Raw genomic sequence first — 17,284 nt, forward strand, 5'->3', positions numbered from 1 at the left:
CTTGTGTTTGATGATTGGTTTCATTCTAAGTATTATGCAGTATTCCAACAAAATTAAAATTCTATTTTTATATGCAATATTCAAACAAAATAAAAATCTTTGTCTTTTTCAGTAGTCTAGTATTACTGGTATTATTTTCAACTGAGCCCAGCTGTAATACTAAATACTTTTGAGCTGATCATAAGTTTAAATATAATGTTGTCATTAATATATTTTTGCCTCTAGTTGGAAGCCAAAACCTATGCATCATTTAAAAATGGCTTTTAGAGAGTACACTTTTGTATAATCTATCATTAAAAGTAAAGATTCTGAGTTTACTGAATAATGACTTGTTCACTACATAACTAATCAAAAATAAATAAATAAGAAAAAAAAAGTAAAGATTCTGACTTTTTTTCTTTCTTTTCTAAGGGAAAAATTTATACACAAATGAATATGTGGCAATTAAACTGGTAAGTTTATATTTCTTTTCTTACAATTTTTTGTTAATAATTAAATTGCATTTTAGCTGTTATTTTATATTACATTCCCAGGATGATCCTATTCCTCAAGAATAAGGTAATCTATAGAGATGTCTATGTCTTTTTTTTTTAGCATAGAACCCCTTTTTCTTGGAAATATTATAAGATTTGAGTTTTTGTACTGTTTTTAAATTTAAGAAGCTGGCATATTGGCATTTTAAAATTCAATAAAAGGTATAAAGCAAGCTTTATCTTTCTGATTCAGTGATTAGTACAAAAGTGTTCATGTTATCTGGATTATTATTTAAATGACAGCTTCAAAAATCTCCTTTTTTGGGGGCGGGGGGAGGGAGCAGGGGACACAGGCTTCTCAAGTTGTGCACAGGAAGTCAAGGCCCCATTGGCAATTTTGGTCAACTGGGCCATTGGTTTAGTGAAAGAGGCCAGATCAAAATACTATTCTTACCCATTTATGTGATGCTGCTCAGTCTCTGCAGTGCCAGGAATAGTTGGGCCACCTATCGGGCCATATATGTACCAGGTGGTGCAGGGAATTGAACTCTGGTTGGGTACATCTCACTGCTGTACTGTCTTCCATTTCCCCTCTGAACCCTCTCATTGTTTTTTTTGGTTGATATTTCATATGTGATAAGTTGTTGATTGCTTGATCTAAGGGATTAGAAATATTTGATGTGGTTAGAGGATTGCAGGAAAGGGGGAAAATCCTTTGTTTTTGTGCCACACTCAGCAAGTCTCAGTGCTTACTCCTGGCTCTGCACTCAGGGATCGCTCTTGGTGATTGTCAGGGGGCCATATGGGGTACCTGGGATCTAATTTTGTTGGCCTTGTGCAGGGCAAGTTTCCTATCCAGTTTACCATTTCTCTGGCCTCAAAGCGAAATACTTGATTGAGTAGAGGACTGCAGGGAAAGTGAGACTGTTCTGAAGTCCTAGATGAGGTTGAAACCAGTTGTTTTAAGGCAGATCTTTTGAAAAAGTAGAAATTTGAGAATTTAATAAGACATTGCTTTCTTCTGTAATGTTTTGATCTAGTTTGCTAGTTTGTTTTGATCAGGTTTCTCTTGAGTTCAGCACAGTTTGGTTTTCCCTGTCTGCCTGCTTTTCTCAGTCTTGTCTCTTCCCAATGTAATATTTTGTTAGTGTAGTGAGGCTGTGTATAAGGAGGAACAGTGAGAGGAAGCCCTAACTGGCAAGCAACAGAAAAAGTTTAAGATGTGATGGGAAACTGTACTGTATAATTCTAACTATCTTTTTGAGTAGAGACCAAGTTTCAAATGTAACAAATGTGTGCAGCAGGATTGTGTCACCAGAAGTGATTGACATGGAGTTGGAGTGGTTTTATACTTAAATGTGTTCATTCTTGCTTTTAAAGTTTGGTCCTTATCCTTAAGCTTCGTGACAGAAGATCTTGTTCATCTCAATGAGATTATCAATATTAATCAGGTGTATTTGCAGAAATCAGTCTATTCATACTATAGTCAAACTGTTAAAGATGTAAATATTTAGTAAAGTTGATTTCTAATTTATAATAGAGTTCCAGTTTTCTCTGTAACCCAAGTTCAGAGATACATGAGCATGATATCAGGATAAAGGGGGATTTGCTAGTATCAGTCAGAACAGGGAGACCCAGGATGCAGGGACAACATAATACTTGAATGAACCCTGTTCCTGTTCATTTCTTGGGAATTTTCTTTTTACCCACGCTCTGGACTTGTATGCTGTTGAAAGTAGGGTAGGACACAAGAATAGAAGTGTGAACACTCTATTTTTGTTATCAATACAGCAACCTCTAGTTGTAGGAACTTATAGGAGCATGTGAATGATATTTAGCTGATAGCTTTAGATGGATCTTATATGTTTCAGTCATTAGTTGGTTTCTACTCTGTCCATATCATTGATACCTAAGTAAAGGTATCTTTTAGATGCCTTGTGTATACAAACATATATTGTAGCTTTTCTTTGTCATATCACTGTCCCCTTTCTCTTCCTTTCCTATTTTGACAGTCTTCTGCTCTAATTTGTCTATTTTTATTGTGCGCAGTGAATAGCACCCCATACAAAAATACTATTCAGTTTTCCTTTGGGGAACTGGAAATATTTTTCTATCCATGTTTGCAGTAGTTTTGAGGTTGAAGTATGGTATGTAGTCATGTTTGCTTTAAATTCATCCAAAAGATATATTGGAAGAATACAGAACATTTCATATAAACTGTTGGAATTAATTTACTAAATATATTTGTAAAATATCTTTATTTTCATTTGTATCTGCTGTATCTGCCTATAATAAGTAGCATGATTTTGTTTGAAATTTGCAATAAAACTAATCATTTGAAAATATGTTTATAAGTCTTCATTGCTATCTGATTTTTATGTTTTGATACAAATAAAGTCATTATTTGATAATAGTTTTCAGGGAGCAGCTTTCATGTACTTATTTTAGCTCTGCTATCATAATGTGGTTTTAATTTTTTTTATATTTGTTTAATGTTACCCTAATTCACTTTGCAGTTTGTTTTAAAATAATTTCTTAATTTGATGTCAACCACCCTTACTGTTTTTGCTTATATAACTGTGTTCTTGAGTCATGAAAATGCCATCCAGTGTGAGGTGGCCTTTCTTATATGGTGGTACAATAAAACTTTACTGCATTAAAGTACTAGTATCAGATTGAATGGAGTTAGAACTAGATTACTATTTTTACCTAGAGAAATTAGTGATTGAATAAGTTATGTATTCAGTTTTACTTGTGATGCATAAATGGACATCTTTTTCTGCATCTTTTTTTATGCACTTTCATATAGGTAGGTGAAGAATTATAGGAAATAAGGCAGCTTGTTTTGTGGAAGACACTTTTTAGTAATAGCATAGGTAAATTGTATTTTTACTTTATAGATGGGGGAATTGAAAGATACAGGAAAATTAAGTCCTTGTCAAAATTATGTAGATAATAAGAATTGGAGTCAGGATTAAACTCAATACAATTTAGTTTTCGCATTTGCTTTTAACTACTATACTATACTGTCTCTTGAGAGAGTTTAATACCTTATCTGAAGTTTTTTGTCTTTGGTTTTAGTTTTATTATGACATGTTTTGATGTAAACATATTTATAGTTATTGTTTGGGATCCACATTCCTGTTGAATATATGATTTGTTTTTCTCATACCATTTCCTGAAAAATCTTAGCAATTATTTCTTGTTATTGCCTCTACTTTTTCTCTTACTTTATGTTGTCTTTATATATGTGTGCTTATAAATCTTGACATCTTGAGTAAAAAGAGCTGTACTGTAGAATGTCATTGATATGAAATTCAGTGACAAAACTAGTACACAAAAGACAGAAATAAAATAGTGATTTCAGCAACTGTGAAGAGTGTTTAATGGATTGAGTGTATGTGTTGCAAATAGGAGATTTAGGGTTTGATCCCTGCTACCATATGGTCCCCTCAGCACAGAGTTGGGAATAGTCCCTCAGGACCACTGGGTATGTTCTCTCTCCTTCACCTTCAAAGAAGACGTATCTTCTGAAGGATTTGCAGAGCTATATAAACAAAAGTGTATGGGCCAACATTTGGGAACTGTGCTTTTATTCAACTGAAAGCTTTTAAAATTACATTGAGACTATCTGAATTTTTGTGTCTTCTTACGTTTCTGGGCTGGAGCAATAGCACAGTGGGCAGGGCATTTGCCTTGCATGTGGCTTACATGGGTTCGATTCCTCCATCCCTCTTGGAGAGCCCGGCAAGATACTGAGAGTATCCCACCCGCATGGCAGAGCCTGGCAAGCTCCCTGTGGAGTATTTGATATGCCAAAAACAGTAACAACAAGTCGCACAATGGAGATGTTACTGGTGCCCGATTGAGCAAATTGATGAGCAACGGGAGGACAGTGCTACAGTGCAATGCTTACTTTTCTGTGACTTCTCTTTACATTTTAGTTTTTATATTAGAAATTTACAGTTCAAAGATGAATTCCTGGGAACTGGAGAAATAGACTAAGGGCATCATTTCCCTAATCAGGAAAATTCAGAAAATATTTTTCAGGGTCAAAAAGTCAAGTACAAATACATGGACTAGTAGCAACTTCACCTTTACATTTATGGCATCAACTCATTTTACATTGAATGGACATTTTTTTTTAAATTGGCACAGAAATTAGACTAGATACATATGCAAAAATTGACAGCAAAATTTATAACCTTAATGGGAACTACTGGTCTTGTAATAATTTTTGTTACTGTTTTTCTTTTTTTTAATTAGGAGCCCATGAAATCCAGAGCACCACAACTACATTTGGAATACAGATTCTACAAGCAGTTAGGATCTGGAGGTAAAGTCTCACTTTAATTAAAAAAATTGGAATAAAATGACTCATCTCAATAATGCCTCTTTAAAGAAGAGTATTTTGAGTATTTTAAATCACTTCTTGGTTGGAGAGATAGTACAACAAACAGGCAAAGCACGTGTTTGGTATACAGTTTACCTGAGTTTGATCCCCTGAACCCTGTATGGTACCCTGAGCAACGCCAGGAGTGACCTTTGAGTTCAGAGCCAGGAATAAACTCTTAGCACAGTTAAGTGTGGCTCTGCAAACAAACAAATAAAAAGAATCATTTCTCCAGGCTATGCTTATTGGACGTTTTCTTACTAGAGTCAGTTTTCATTTTAAATGTATTTGTAGAAGGCTTTTGTGTTGATGGAAATATGAGTAGAAAGCATTGTGAAAAATGTATTATGAGATTATAAAATATGTACGACTTCCTTATTCTTGGCTCTTTTGGCTATATTACAGATATTGAAATGACTTAGGACATTGTGGTGGTCTAGAAAATGGTCCCATATAAATACTTACTTTGTGATCCCTAAAACCTGTAAATATTACCTTATGACAAAGATTTTGAGTTTTGGTTTGATTATGAATCTTTGGATGGGTAGGTTTTTCTAGATTATCTGGGTGGACTCTAAATGTAACTAGAAATGTTTTGTAAAGAAAGACCGAGAACATTTCACATACAGAAAAGAAGACAGAGTGGGCATAGAGCAGAAATTGAAGTGATGGCCATAAACCAGGGCATGCTGTAAACCACAGAACCTGGAAGAGGCCTCTAGAACTCTTGTTTAATTTTTCTAGATGAAAGCAGCACCTGAATCAGCCTAAATATAAAATCAGCCTAAATTTAACCTATTAATAACTGATTTATATTTCTAGTCTCTAAAGCTAGAAACTTTTGTTTTTAAATTACAGTGTGCAGTAAAATAACCTATAAAATGAATACAAATACATTTTTCTATAAATGCTAAATCTAAGTGTATATTTTTGTGCTTATGGTAAAAAATGAATGAGAAATTTTTCTATTGTATGTTGCATTTTCCTTATCTTTTATTCTCTTCTTAGACCTCTTTTTCTTTTTATTCCTATATACTAACACGGGCTGGAGCGATAGCACAGTGGTAGGGTGTTTGCCTTGCACGCAGCCGGCCTGGTTGAGCCAGGTTCGATTCCTCCGCCCCTCTTGGAGAGCCCGGCAAGCTACCGAGAGTATCTCGCCCGCATGGCAAAGCCTGGCAAGCTACCCATAACGTATTCAGTATGCCAAACACAGTAACAACAAGTCTCACAAAGGAGACATTACTGGGCCCACTTGAGCAAATTGATGAACAATGGGAGGACAGGGTTATATACTAACGCAGATAATTTTTATGTCTTATTCCTTAGGTGGGGAGACTTAGTTTTCTCATATTTAATAAAATTTAATTTGTCATGCCTTCTTTATTATGGCATACTTACATTTGATTGATAGAAATGTACATTCTTAATAGGTTATCAATTTTTGCATTTTTCCTAAGCACATTTGACTAGGTAATCATAGTGAATATACGTTGGAAATTTTGTATTTAATATCAAGTTTGATGAGACAATCCTCCATGAGTAAACAGAATTAATGCTTTTTAACGTTTTATTACAATGGGATAAAGTTAGTTTTTTGTGGAACTATTCATAGTAATTAAGACTAGCAACTAACAAAACCTTAGAAGTTAAGGAGTGAGGGTAGAGAGATAGTACAGTGGGTAGGGTGCTTGCCTTGCACAAGGCTGACCCTGGTTCAATCTTTGGCATCCCTTGAGCCTTCCAGGAGTGATTCCTGAGTGCAGAGCCAGTCCTGAGCACTACTGGATGTGACCCAAAAACAAAAAATCAAGGAGGAAAAATATTTATTGATTCACATATTGGACATTTAAGAAGGAACTAGATAAGACCTTCCTGTATGTTAAGGTCTTTAAACATTACTGGAGATGATTTTTTTTTCATTTCTTTTTGGGTCACACCCGGTGATGCACAGGAGTTATTCCTGGCTGTGCACTCAGGAATTACCCCTGGCAGTACTCAGGGAACCATATGGGATGCTGGAAATCAAACCCAGGTTGGCTGCGTGCAAGGCAAATGCCCTACCCGCTGTGCTATTGCTCCAGCCCCTGGAGATGATTATTGAGTTCTCTGCTGGTTTGCTCTTTTTGTGTGTATGCATGTAAGCTTTGTTTTTTAGTTGGCCCTTTTTGCTCTTCCTATAGTGGATAGGGAAAACTATTAATACCTGAACTTACGTGTTTAAAAACAACTTTTTAAAAATTATAGCAAAAGTTCTAGAACTGAATTTTACTCACTTATTTTGGGTTCTATCACTTTTCTTGATTAAATCATCATATATTTGATTGCCCAGGCTTAGATCTTGTACTGCTTCCTGGAGCTGCCTAAAGAGTAGGGATGGAGAATGGGGAGAGGTGTTTGCCTAAAGGGCAATTGAAATGCTAACAGAGAAAGGACTGTTGAAGGGAACAGATCAGTCTGTTTATGTAGAATATCATTTGGAAAATGGAGTTGAATAGTTATAGAAGAATGAATAAGTCACTTTGTAGTTTGGGGTATAATTGAGTTTAATACCACAGATAGACTTTTGTTATTTTAATTTGAGCCTTATTAAACTTTATTCTTATTATTTTTGGAGGGGTACGACTTTCTCTGGTGATGCCTGGCGCAACTCCTGAGATAACCTCTCTGGCAGTACAGGCCTGACCATTCAGTGGTTTGGCCAGTAGAAACTTAAATTTTTTGTTTTGTATTTTTATGTTTCAGTGTTTCATGTTCTGTAGGGGTTTAAAACCAGGGCCAATAGATACAGGTATGTATTCTACCACTGAGCTGTATTCCAGATTCAGGCCTTATTTTTAAGCTTGAAAATTATGCCAGAGGATCTGGAATGATAGCACAGTGGGTAGAGTGTTTGCCTTGCATGCAACCAACCCGGGTTCGATTCCAAGCATCCCATATGGTCCCCTGAGCACCGCCAGGAGTAATTCCTGAGTGCAGATCCAGGAGTAACCCCTGAGCATTGCCGGGTGTGATCCAAAAAAGCAAAAAAAAAAAAAAAATTATGCCAGAGATCATAATAAATACAAATCATGCATCCTGTACTCTTGGAGTGTCAGGGTTACAGCTTTCTACAACTCCAGGGATTGCTCTTCGTAGGGTAGACTGTATAATGAAAGGTGTTACCTTTTGCTCCATGTCACAGTATCTACATAGATAGAGCAGGAATAGTATTTTCTGAAAAGTAGTGATGTAGTGACTTTGATTCTCTGACCAAAGTGTGGATATTTTTAAGTATTTAATGTAAGTGACACAAATTGGATGCTTGATAAGTTTTTTTAATTTTGGGGGGTGGGGGTCGTACCAGGCAGTGTAAGGGCTTCTTGTTTTTTGCTCAGAGATCACTCCTGATAGGGCTTGGGTGACCATGTAGCGTCTTTGGGGTTGAACCCACACCTCTCTCCTCTCTCCCCTCTCTCCCTTTGTTCTCCTTAGGCTTACTGGTTTTGTAACTCTTTAGGTTTCCTGAGTCAGAATATGTGTTCATTCTCAAATTTTTGTCTATTTTTAAATTTTTGTTCTGGACCATACCCAACAGTGCTCAGTTGCAATGCCTGGCTCTGTGCTCAGGAGTGACCCTTGGTGTTCAAGGGACCATATACAGTACTAGGGATTTGAAACAATGGTCAGCAGCATGCAAGGCAAGCACCTTGTTCCTGTACCATCTTGTCAGCCCTGACAATTTCTTCTATCAGCAGTTTTCCCTCTTCTCCTTCAGGAGTCTCTATGATGTGGATGTTTTTCTTATTCGATCATGATCACGATCATCCTGTTGTTCGTTGATTGCCTCGAGCAGGCCCCAGTAACGTCTCCTTCGTCCTACCCATGAGATTTTAAAAAGTGCCATATTCAAGGCTCTTTAGGGTTAGGAGAATGAGACCCATCATTGTTACTGGTATTTGGCATATCAGGTACACCACTGGGAGTTTGCCAGACTCTACTGTGTGGGCCGCGCGACATCTTATCAGGACATCTTTTTCATGACATCTTATTATCTCATTCCTACTTTGGACAAACTTGCAGGCTATCAAATGTAGCCTGCCCACAGGGCAGAGTCTGGCAAACTCCCCGTGGCGTACCAAATATGCCAAATACCAGTAACAATGATGGGTCTCATTCTCCTAAAGAGCCTTGAATATAATCTCAGGGCTAGGATGAAAGAGACGTTACTGGGGCCTGCTCGAGGCAATCGACGAATAACAGGATGATGAAATGAAAAAAATGAAAAACTCTGTGGGCAGGTTACATTCAGTAGCCTGCCAGGTTGTCCAAAGTAAGAATGAGATAATAAGATGTCGCACGGCTGCAAATGCAGCCACATGCTTCTGGGAGCTGGATTTTATAGTCCATTTTATATTTAAAAATATATAATTTTTAAATTTTAAAAGTCTCTAGAACAAATGGTATAGATCTGGAGTCCCCCAGATTGCAAGGATGGGAAATCCACACCGCTGCCCGACCCCACTCCCACATGCCTTCCCCTCTGGCCTGGGCAGGGACAGGAAGAAATAGTCAGTAGTCACGGGCCTCAGAGGGCGCTCCTGGGCTTCTGGATTGTAGCATTTTACTTAACATGACAAATTTTTCCCCAAAAGGGCAACAGTGGCCAGGGGCAGGCTCTGTGTGTAGATTAATGCTGATCTATAAATCTTTTTCTCTTCTATTTTCATGATATCATCTATTTTTCCTTGAGGTCACTGATACAAGATTTTGCTTTGCCCTTTCTGGTGCTGAGTGTTGGCAGTTGTATTCTTTGACTTACTCATTTCCTTCATAATGAACTCATTAATGTTCTTCTACTGTTTCTTCTTTTCACGTTGCAGCATCAGTAGCGTTTTTGGGGCAAGTCTTCCTCCGGGATTTTAGGAAGCTCTGATTTGTTTGAAGAATTTTTTAGCTTTTCTCCCCATCCGATGATAAATATGAATTTCTTCATTTTTGTGTCTAGGGTAAGCCCTCAAGTACAAAATACTGTGGGTGGTGACCAGGGCTTACTGCCCACAAAAGTGAGTCAATGATGATGGCTGAATACCTGCTGCAGAGTGTGGTTACATATGTTAGTATAATGCTAAGGTCTCACACAAGGTCTGGTCCCTGAGTGCTGACCAGACCAGAGTTGCTATTTTTTTTTTTGCTAGTGAATATGAAGTCAATGCTTGACTGACCTGAGTCATATCCAGAGATCATGGTCAGATGCACTGTGGAGGATTCTGCTTCAGATCACAGATGAAGAATGCCCTATGGTGCCTGAGCATTTACATTGGGAGGGAGGGCCTTGGTGGCAGTAGGGGATGCTGTATCACCAGAGCCTGGCAGTTTCCCATCTGTTCTGTGTTTGCACAGGTTTGTGTGTGGTTAGATAACCTCTAAGGTGAGCTGTGCTTAATAGGTAGCTGGTACTTCTGGAGTAGAATGTTCTCACAGTTTGCACTTGCCCTCTGGAGTTGAACGTTCGCACAGGTGGCTTAGCCCTATTGCTAAATGGAAATGCTGTGGAAGTAACGGCTTGCCTGCATGCAAATGACAAAAGGCTGGGAGAGGCTGAGTCTTTGGCTTGGCTAAGCAGGTGTCACTCAGGAAAAGATTATGTATAAATTTTGTTGTCTCCTGTATTCTTAAAAATGTACATATTCCTATTTAGGTATTCATACATTAGGCATCCAACTCTGTATGCCTAGAATTGAGCTTCCTGCCTTTCCCAATATTTTTCTTCTCAAAAAGACTTTTTAGTTCTTCCAGATTCCTTTATTCCACTAGTGGTGTATCTGTTGGAAATAAAAAATTAATCATCTTTAATTTCAACTTATTATGATAATAATAGTTTTATCTGTTTTGTTTCTATCTCCTGATTCATTCTCTTTCAGTCTCCATTGTCTCATTTCTTCAAACTCATTTTCCTTGAATTAAGCTTCCCTTTATTCATCTTATCTCCATTTCTTCACTCCTTATAGAGGCTCATCTTTTTTTGTTTTTGGTTTTTTTTGGGTAACACCTGGCGATGCTCAGGGGTTACTCCTCGCTCTTCACTCAAAAATGACTCCTGGTGGTGCCCGGGGGACCATATGGGATGCTGGGAATCGAACCTGGGTCGGCCGCGTGCAAGGCAAACACCATACCCGCTATGCTATCACTCCAGTCCCTAGAGGCTCATCATTTGACAAAAAAACCTAAATTTCTTTCTATTTTCTACTGATCTATATTTTAGGATTACTAAACTCACTATACTTTGAATAGATCTTATTTTCATGTCTGTAATATCTTTTTTAATAATGAATCTGTCTCTTCAGTTCCCAGCTAAATGTCATTTCTTTGGCAGTGTATTTTCCTGACATCTTTTTGTTTCACTGTTTCTACGACTTAAAATTATTTTGAATAATATTATTGTTCTTTTTAGCATATTATTTATGTCTATCCCCCTCCATTCAATTAGAAATTATGAATTTTTTTGAGAATAGTGAAATGATATATTCATCTTTTTATTACTGAAGTTAAGCAAGGTGATGAATGATTATAGACAAATGATTGAAGTAAGAATTCCAAAATGAGAGCAGTAGTCTGCCCTCCTTTTTTTTAAATTTGTACACCAGGCTGTGCTCAGGGCTTCCTCCTGACTCTGCTTCAGTATCACTCCTGGAAGTTCTTGGAACATATTGGGTGCCAGGGGAAGCCTGGTTTGGGGGTTAGACAGGGACCCCTGCTTTCTTTTTTTTTTTTTTTTTTGGATGTGACAATGACTTTTCGATGGAAAGTGATGGATAATTCCCCAACTTCCCTATAGCTTTTTAACCTGTATGATTCTATATTTAGAATTTGACATTTTAATGTTTAAATAGTTGCATTATTGAAATGTGAATTTCACATTCACTCTCTTATAGTTAGGTAGATTTAATTTCTCATTTTAGATATTTAGATAGCACAATGGGTAGGGCATTTGCCTTGCACGTGGCCAACCTGGGTTTGATTCCTCCACCCCTCTCAGAGAGCCCAGCAAGCTACTGAGAGTATCCTGCCCACACAGCAGAGCCTGGCAAGCTTCCCGTGGTGTATTCAATATGCTAATAATTGTAACCCAAACATGAAAGCTTGTAACTTTCTCACAGTGATTCAATAAAATTAAAAACAAAAACAAAAAGAAACCAGTAACAAGTCTCATTACTGGTGCCCGCTCGAGCAAATTGATGAACAACGGGATTACAGTGCTACAGAAATATGATCAGTGTTGAGTATTTTTTAAGTACTTAAGTTAATAAACCAACAAAGATGGGTAATTTTCAAATAGCGATAGCACAGTGGATAGGGCGTTCGCCTTACAAGCGGCCAACATGGCCGACCCGAGTCCGATTCCTCAGCCCCTCTCGGAGAGCCCAGCAAGCTACCGGATATGCCAGACACAGTAACAACAAAGTCTCCAATGGAGACGTTACTGGGCCTGCTCGAGCAAATCGATGATCAACGGGAGGTCCTTTACCTTTTTACCTTTACCTTAATTGAACTCTATAATTCAGTAATGTAAAAATGATCACTTTTTAGAGAAACATAGCTTTTCATTTTAAATATGCTTTATAATTACTTTGAAAAACGTGTAGTTGTGATGTTCTTAAAAATGTTTAGAACATTATGAACTTTATGGGGAAATTTTCTTTGAAGATTTTGTGATTTTTGAATAGTGCTTCTTTATAAAGATTAGATTTATTCATTGGTATCAAATAACTTAACCTGTTTTAAGAAAAATTTCAATAATTTATTTCTTGAAATTTCTTATCAAATGATACCTTTATCACAGAAACTAAAATAGCTGTTTTCACCTATTACAAATCACTTATCAATGGAAATTCTTTGTAATAAAAGGGCTGGAGTGATAGCACAGCGGGTAGGGCGTTCGCCTTACACGCGGCCAACATGGCCGACCCGAGTTCGATTCCTCCGCCCCTCTCGGAGAGCCCGGCAAGCTACCGAGAGTATTCGATATGCCAGACACAGTAACAACAAAGTCTCCAATGGAGACGTTACTGGGCCCGCTCGAGCAAATCGACGATCAACGGGAGGGCCTTTACCTTTACCTTTTAATACTCTACAGAAATGGTATTAAATATAATATTTGAGATGATTGTATTATGTCTTATTTCTCAAAGGAGTGAATTTTTTATTTTCTCTGAAGAATAATTTGATAGTAATAGATAATAGTAGTATCAGGAAGTCTGCATTTTATTTTCCTACATGTTTTGCTCTTGTTTTTGTAGATGCCTACATTTTCACAATTTTTTTTTTGTTTTTTTAAAATTTTTATTAGTGAAACACCATGAGGTACAGTTGTAGACTTACAAATTTTTGTGCTTGGGTTTCTATTATACAATTATCAAATACTCATCCCTCCACCAGTGCCCATTTTCTGTCACCATGGATCCCAGTATCCCTTCCACCCCATCCCCCATCCCACCCTGCCTCTGTAGAGCCAAAATTTTGTTCACTGGAAAGGTTAATAAAATAGGTAAGACTTTGCTGAAAGACTTTTATTTGAACCAAAAGAAAATGAAAAAATAAATAAAAACAGATGATATCAGACAGAGTTATGGATGATGCAGACAAAGAAGACATTATAAGCAATTTTATTCCAATAATTTTGAAATTTGGAACGAATTGGGAAATATTTTTGTTAAGATGTCTTTTGAACACTGACATAAAAGAAAACAGAATTAATCTGTAATTTAAAATAGATTATTAACTTAAAAAATACAAGCATATATATTTTCAGTTTACCAAACGTCCAAGGAAATTGCTATCACTATCTCACACAAAGTAGTCAGAGTAGAAAAAAAGAGACACTAGTACTCAGGTCATTTAATTATGTTCAATAACCTTAATATAAAAGCATGATTAGAACAAGATGAGAAAAGATCATTATAATAGCTAATATAAAATTTAAAATATACTTGTTCCCAAATAGCAATGTGCAGAAAGGACAATTACTTATGTCTGACATTTTCACAATTTTTTTCAAGGTTCGTTAGCTCTGATGCTAGTGTTAATCATTTCTTAATGTATGGAAAATCTATGTTACTTTCCACATGGGTAATATAGTACAAACTGTGAATGTGGATATATGCATTAAATAGAATATATAATTTATTCACTGTTGCTAGAAATAGTTTCTCAAGCCATGTTTTAAGACTTCTGAGAAATTCTACTTTTTTGGTATGTGTCTGTTTGAGTGAGCTGAAAGAGAGTATTGTGGAAATCATGAAAATGAAATAAACTATTTAGAATATTACCCAGTATAGCTTTTCTCACTGGCATCATATTGACACCCAGTATTTTCCAAGGGGGCCATGGTTGAAAGTCATATCAATGGGAGAAGTAACATGAACCTCGGTGGTTGAACTGTAGGACAGGGGTACCACAAGAAGGAAACAAGACCAGAAAAGGGCCACGAAAAGATTGAAACACACGATCCAAAGAAAGTTTTTTTTTTTTTTCATTTTTTTTCCCCTTTATTTTATTTTATTTTTTTTAAAGTTGTAGATTTACAATTTTTTGTGCTTTGGTTTCAATTATACAATGATCAGATACCCATCCCTCCACCAGTGCCCATTTTCCACCACCATGGATAATATCCCTCCCACCCCCATCCCCCCATCCCCCCTGTCTCTGTGGCAGGGCAATCCCCTGTGTTCTCTCTCTCCTTTTGGGTGTTGTGGTCTGCAAAAGAGGCATTGAGTGGCAAACATGTTCAGTCCATAGTCTACTTTCGACATGCATCTCCCCTCCTGGGAGGATCCTCCAAACATCCTTTATTTGGTGCTCCCTTCTCTATCTGGACAGCCCTTTCCTCTAGGATACCCGGCTGGCCTCTAAGTTATGGAGTAATCCTCCTGGTGCTGATCTCAGCTATTCTTGGGTATTAATCTCATACTTTGTTACTTTATATCCCCCAGATGAATGCAATCTTTCTATGTCTATCCCTCTCTTTCTGACTCATTTCGCTTAGCATGATACTTTCCATATTGTACCACTTGTATGTAAATTTCATGACTTCATCTTTTCTAAGAGCTACATAGTACTCCATTGTGTAGATGTACCAAAGTTTCTTTAACCAGTCATCTGTTCTTGGGCATTCAGGTTTCTTCCAGTTTCTGGCTATTGTAAAGAGTGCTGCAATGAACAAACAAGTGCAGATGTCACTTCGACTATACATTTTTGCCTCTCTGGGATATATTCCCAGGAGTGGTATTGCTGGGTCAAATGGGAGCTCAATTTCTAATTTTTTGAGAATCGTCCATACTGTTTTCCAGAAGGGCTGAACCAGTGGACATTCCCACCAACAGTGAAGGAGTGTCCCTTTCTCGCCACATCCACGCCAGCATCCGTTGCTTTTGTTCTTTTGAATGTGGGCCAGTCTCTGAGGTGTGAGATGGTATCTCATTGTGGTTTTGATCTGCATCTCCCTGATGATTAATGATGTAGAGCATTTTCTCATGTGCTTTTTTGCCATTCGGATTTCTTCTTTGAGAAAGTTTCTGTTCATTTCATTGCCCCATTTTTGGATGGGGTTGGATGTTTTCTTCTTGTGGAGTTTAACCAGTATTTTGTATATCCTGGATATCAACCCCTTGTCAGATGTGTATTCAGTGAATATCCTTTCCCATTCTGTAGACTGTCTTTGTATTTTGGTCACTGTTTCCCAAAGAAAGTTTTAACAAAACAAAGCATACCTTTGAGGAGGGGATAACTAAGGTGATGAGGGGTTAAGTGTTCTAAAATATGGTATCTCATTTTGGTACAAAGTAAGTTTCAGGTCATAAAAATTAATGTGATGATATAACAGTTTTCCTACTTTTAATATAAATATAATTAAGTAATGGGAAAGCATGCCATTGGTTAAAAAAAAGGATAAGAACTTATTTTTTAAAGGATAAAAGGTAGAATATTGTAAAAAAATTTGTAAGCTTTCAATCTGGGGTAGAAATAATACAGAAGAGAATTCACTTTTATTTATTACAGCCCAAAGAGGGTAACATCCTGAATATTGGAATATGTAACATATTCTTATTAAACATCATATGATATTTGTATACTATTCAGTATGAGAAAATCAAGAATAACTTTTTGTTTGTAGTTAATATTTTTTAATATTCTTTGAAATTTCCTTAAACTTTTAGTGTATAAACAGAAGTATCTTGGAAAAACATTGCTTTTTTTTATGTGTGATGGATTTGCTTCTGTTTTCTGGAGTTAATTGGTAGAAACTTACTACTAAATGTAGGTGTTGTGATATTTTTTCATTATAATTTAAAAATTAATATTTTTGGTTTTTGGGCCATGCTGGCTGTGCTCAGAGCTTGCTCCTCATACTTTATGGTGCTCTGGAAACTGTAAATGGTGCCACATGACTGGGGTCAGCAACATGATCATCGGGTGCTTTAGCACCTGTGCTGTCTCTCTGACACTAATTTTTTAAAATTCAGCAGTGTTTGAGGGACCCTTTTTGGTGCTGGCATAGAACCTAGGGCCTTGTACATCACGATCACGACCATCCTGTTATTCGTCAATTGCCTCGAGCAGGCCCCAGTAACGTCTCCTTCGTCCTAGCCCTGAGATTTTTAAAAAAAGTGCCATATTCAAGGCTCTTTCAGAGTTAGGAGAATGAGACCCATCATTGTTACTGGTATTTGGCATATTGGGTACGCCACGGGGAGTTCGCCAGACTCTGCCGTGTGGGCAGGTTACATTCGGTAGTCTGCCATTTTTCCAAAGTAGGAATGAGATAATAAGATGTCCCGGCCTTGTACATGTTAAGCATATATTGTACCTTTAGAACTATATTGATGATTTGTACTGTAGTATTTTAATGAAAGGACTGTTACCAAGTCCAAAACTATTACACCTGTTTATTCATATCAAAGATTCTCAATTTCTTTAGGATGTCTAATAATAGGTTTTGTAGTTGGCTCTTGACAGCTGCCATACGAGCACTGTAGCACTATCCTCCCGTTGTTCATCGTTTGCTCGAGCAGGCACCAGTAATGGCTCCATTGTGAGACTTGTTATTACTGTTTTTGGCATATCGAATATGTCACCAGGAGCTTGCTAGGCTTCACTGTGCGGGCGGGATACTCGGTAGCTTGCTGGGCTCTCTGAGAGGGGTGGAGGAGTCGAACTCTAGTTGGCCTTGTGCAAGGCGAACTCCCTACCCACTGTGCTATTGCTCCTGAAAATATAAAGATATTTTGTAAGGGTTTAAAAATCGAATATTATATTTTAAAGTAACTATTCCAAATTAAGAAAACTGTAAATAAAGTGGCTTGTTTTACATTATTTGCTGATCTCTTTAATATGTGACTTGGTAGAATACAGCTAGATTCTCATATTTCTGAATTCAGCC

At 37.1% G+C, this 17,284-nt stretch overlaps 1 protein-coding gene across 6 annotated transcripts in view; it reads left to right on the forward strand.

Moving 5' to 3' along the window:
* Positions 1–17,284, forward strand: part of CSNK1G3 (casein kinase 1 gamma 3) — a 126,247-nt gene that overhangs the window by 45,011 nt on the left and 63,952 nt on the right. For all 6 annotated transcript variants that reach the window (XM_056124319.1, XM_056124322.1, XM_056124321.1 and 3 more), the window contains exons 3-4: positions 412–452; positions 4,740–4,809. In XM_056124319.1, the coding sequence (XP_055980294.1) occupies positions 412–452; positions 4,740–4,809 (111 nt within the window). The remainder of the gene's footprint in view (positions 1–411; positions 453–4,739; positions 4,810–17,284) is intronic.

This window comes from Sorex fumeus, unplaced genomic scaffold (genome assembly GCF_029834395.1).
Source record: "Sorex fumeus unplaced genomic scaffold, SorFum_2.1 ptg000051l, whole genome shotgun sequence".
Taxonomy (NCBI): Eukaryota; Metazoa; Chordata; class Mammalia; order Eulipotyphla; family Soricidae; genus Sorex; species Sorex fumeus.